The sequence below is a fragment of the Cherax quadricarinatus genome, chromosome 60 (assembly GCF_038502225.1).
Source record: "Cherax quadricarinatus isolate ZL_2023a chromosome 60, ASM3850222v1, whole genome shotgun sequence".
Classification (NCBI taxonomy): Eukaryota; Metazoa; Arthropoda; class Malacostraca; order Decapoda; family Parastacidae; genus Cherax; species Cherax quadricarinatus.
Genome location: NC_091351.1, coordinates 842708 through 846954, shown reverse-complemented (window position 1 = coordinate 846954; position 4247 = coordinate 842708). Strand labels below are relative to the sequence as shown.

The 4247-nt window shown below is 48.7% G+C and overlaps 1 protein-coding gene across 1 annotated transcript; it reads right to left on the bottom strand.

Moving 5' to 3' along the window:
• Positions 1-821: 821 nt before the first annotated feature.
• Positions 822-3272, bottom strand: LOC128694374 (fork head domain transcription factor slp1). The gene has a single exon (XM_053784482.2). The coding sequence runs from the start codon at positions 2553-2555 to the stop codon at positions 1179-1181; it is 1377 nt and encodes a 458-aa protein (XP_053640457.2). The 5' UTR covers positions 2556-3272; the 3' UTR covers positions 822-1178.
• Between the last annotated feature and the right edge of the window lie 975 nt (positions 3273-4247).

The following is a 4247-nucleotide window of genomic DNA, read 5'->3' as shown; positions in this document are numbered from 1 at the left end:
TAGGAGTAGGATAAGGGTAGGTGTGAGTTAGAGGTTGAGGAGAGGTTGTTGGAGAGGTTTGCTTGTATAGAGAGGATGGGGCGGAATGCTCTGACCAAGAGGGTGTATAAATGTAGAATGGAAGAAGGATAGAGGTCGTCCCATGAAGAGCTGGAGGGGATAGTGCCAGTTTTCAGTACTGAGAGCTCAGCATCCAGAAGGCTTCTGTGTTCTTGTTAGATCACAGTGGAGATAAAGTGTCTTTTATGACTTGACGTGCTGTTGGAGTGCGAGAAATGTAGCATTTATGAAGGGAATGAGGGAAAACAGGCAGACAGCTGGACTTGAGTCCTGGAGGTGTGAAGTGCATTGCTTGCACTCTGAGGGGGGGGGGGAAGATGTTGTATTTCAGAAAGTCATCTAAAATGAGATGCCAACCTGCTTTTGCCAAGATAATGTTTGAGTGAAGAATGGTGAATGTGGTTCCTATTTTTTAGGGAAAACGATATATCGAAGGGAGATGGTTGCCATGGTGATATATATATATATATATATATATATATATATATATATATATATATATATATATATATATATATATATATATATATATATATATATATATATATATATATATATATATATATATATATATATATATATATATATATATATATATATATATATATATATATATATATATATATTATGTATGTAAAGCTGGAACAGCGAAGTCCGCTCTACTGGATCAAAATTAATTATTATTATTATTATTATTATTATTATTATTATTATTATTATTATTATTATTATTACTATTATTATTATTACTTTCACGGGGTCACACATCAAATTGGGAAATGCAGGAAATGAGGTTTGACCCGAGGAAGTGGAGGGTAACTCCAGTTCCTTGAATCAAGATCTCTTGAATTGATTGGGTCAAAATGGAATGTTAAGAAAACACCTCATTATCATCTGAATTATTATTATTATCATTATCAGTATTATTTTTATCATTATATATAATTTAAAACTTGTACACACAGTGTTGTACAACTTTGGTGTAAGACACAGTCACACGCGTACACTGTACACAGCGGTCCATACATACAGTATATACACGGCTTGGGCGGTCAGGGCGGGCGTGCGGGCGTCTGCAGCACTACTAGCTAGGCCTGGCCACTAGCTAGGTCTGGTCATTAGCTAGGTCTGGCCACTACCGTCACAGGTTTGTACACTGTCTGACGGACGGCAGCCTCGCTGTTACTGCTGTTACCGGTGCTGTTACTGCTGCTGCTACTGCTGCTGCTGCTGGTGACGATGGTAGCCAGGTTGCTGCTGCCGGGGCTACCAACACCCACCATACCCAGACCAGGGTTGAGGGCACCACCCATACCCCCCAGGGTATGTCCCAGACCCGCTTGTGACAGTAGGGAGCTACGATACACATCATAGGGAGAGAGGGTGTGAGCACCGCCCAGCCCACCCAGTAATAAGGGAGGTGGGCCGCCCAGTAAGGGCGGCGCACTCACGGGCGTATCGGATAACAATCGGTCTACGCTAAAGGATGTGGTGGGCGGGTGGGCGGCGGCGGGAGTGAGGGCGGTGGGTTTAGGTAGACCAGAGGGCGGCGCTGGACCCGTCAGCGGCGCTGGACCAGAGGGTAACGGGCTGGAGTAGTAGGACGGTGAGTACCCGCGGTACAAGGCAGCTGCGGCTGCGGCAGCAGCGGTGGCTTGTTGGTATAGCGGCGTTGAAGCAAGAGCCCCTGGGAGAGCCCCTGGCAAGGATACAGGCAAGGAACCAGGAGCTAGAGCCCCGCCTAGTCCCGCCGCAGCCGCCGCCGCGGCGTACGGAGCCAGACCAAAAGGTGGATAGCAACCGAAGCGGCCCAAGAGTGACTGCTTAAAGGCTGCCAAGCGGTTTCTCGATGCCGTGGTGGAGCGACGCCGCAACTTGCCCGTAGTACCGCCGATAAACACATCGTCAGCCGAGGGGTCAAGCATCCAGTAATTACCCTTGCCGGGGTCGTCGTAGTGCCGAGGAACCTTAACGAAACACTTGTTTAAACTCAGGTTGTGGCGGATGGAGTTCTGCCATCCTTGTTTATTCTCACGGTAATATGGGAAGTTCTTCATGATGAACTCGTAGATGCCGTTCAGAGTGAGTCTCTTCTCAGGAGAGGACCTGATGGCCATCATGATGAGAGCGTTGTAGCTGAACGGAGGTTTTTCGTGTTTCTTCTTCTTTTCCCCGTCTTTCTTCTCGCTGTCGTCATCCTTTTTCACTTCTTTGTCGTCTTTGTCGTTGTGGTCTTCGGCCTCAGACTCAGACATGGCCCCAGGACTGACAGCGCCAGTGACGTCAATATCAACCTCGTCCTCCTCGTCGTCTTCAGCTGTGGTCATCTCCACGTCGTCCATGAGCAGCTCGTCTTTAGGCGTGGGCACGTCCCTGGGAAGGACCGTAGGAGTGTCCAGCGCCGTCTCCGGCAGGATGGAGCTGATGGAGAAGGAATGTTTGAGTGGAGTGCGGGCCATGGTTGAGCAGACGTCCCACACTGCCACACTTAACATGGTCAACCCTTACTCTATCTGCATCCACGCCGCCGCCACGCCTTAATCCATCACACACACACAAAACCCTCTTAATCAGAATCCATAATGGTGGCGAGTGTCACTGGGGCCACGGCACGGTGGTACCGCGTTGCTCTTTGCTCACGGTTTAGCTGTAACTGTCCGCCCGTAATGGCATTGAGATGATCTTGTAGTTCCCACCCAGTTTATGAGGCTTGCCCCGCCTCTCGCCACCCCTGTGCCGCCCTGGCAGCCACTAGGGCTACTGACTCCGCCCATTCGAACGGGCGGGCCCTCAGTGGCCGCACCGTGTGAATGTGGGAGGAGTCCCATCATTCAACCCTCCATATTGAGTTGTAAACATTACTGGATCTCAATAAGGGAAATCTTCGATCTACACGATACGTTTGCATTGCAAACACCTCAACACAACACAAGGATGATCAAGGGAGGAGGATCCTACTACAGGAACCCACTCAACGTAGAAGACAGTCCTTGAGAGCAGCAATATACGCGCAGTAGAGCGAGTGCATGGGCAAATATTACGAATCTGTCGTTAAGACATATACCCGAGTGGATGGTGAGTGCCTCCTGTATCCTCACTGACCTGGCCACCATCACCTGACCACCATCACCTGGCCACCATCACCTGACCACCATCACCTGGCCACCATCACCTGACCACCATCACCTGACCACCATCACCTGACCACCATCACCTGGCCACCATCACCTGACCACCATCACCTGGCCACCATCACCTGGCCACCATCACCTGGCCACCATCACCTAACCACCATCACCTGACCACCATCACCTGGCCACCATCACCTGGCCACCATCACCTGACCACCATCACCTGGCCACCATCACCTGACCACCATCACCTGGCCACCATCACCTGACCACCATCACCTGACCACCATCACCTGGCCACCATCACCTGGCCACCATCACCTGGCTACCATCACCTAACCACCATCACCTGGCCACCATCACCTGGCCACCATCACCTGGCCACCATCACCTGGCCACCATCACCATCTTCAGTGTAGAAACACTTGTAACTCACAGCTGTAATGTAACTGAAGATATCAAAGGTATAATATAATTATAGGTAAATGTTTAATTATTGAATTATATACATTTTTGATGTGTAGTAAAGTGATTATCATCTGTGTTATTATGGTGATGGCCATTACCCATTCCCTCTCCCGGCCCTTCCTTTACCCTTTCCCTCTCTGTCTCTCCCTCGTCCTTCCCTCCTCTCCCTCCCTCACCTTTATTCTGCTCTTGATAATGCAGGTTTCCTCATGTAAATTCTATTTCTGCTGTGTATGAGATGGTCATCCTGAGAGATGGTAATTCTCAGGTGATAGTAACTGCAGCTCTGCTGGAAGGAAGCCCTTGAAGCTGTCGTAGCTGATGAAGCTTTACCAGAATACTTCCCTACTGAAGCCTGAAACCTCTGTCTTACGCTTTTGAAGTCTCCCAGCTCAGGTTGACACTACAGAAGTCTCCCAGCTCAGGTTGACACTACTGAAGTCTCCCAGCTCAGACTGACACTACTGAAGTCTCCCAGCTCAGCCTGACATTACTAAAGTTGACATGTTCAGATCCTTTCAGAACTGACCTGATCATCTTTAAATATGACTTCCATCTTGTTACATTTGGAAATTACAAATAACAACT

Coding starts and splice junctions, on each gene's coding strand:
- LOC128694374 (XM_053784482.2), bottom strand. CDS start 2,555: ATGTTAAGTGTGGCAGTGTGGGACGTCTGCTCAACCATGGCCCGCACT.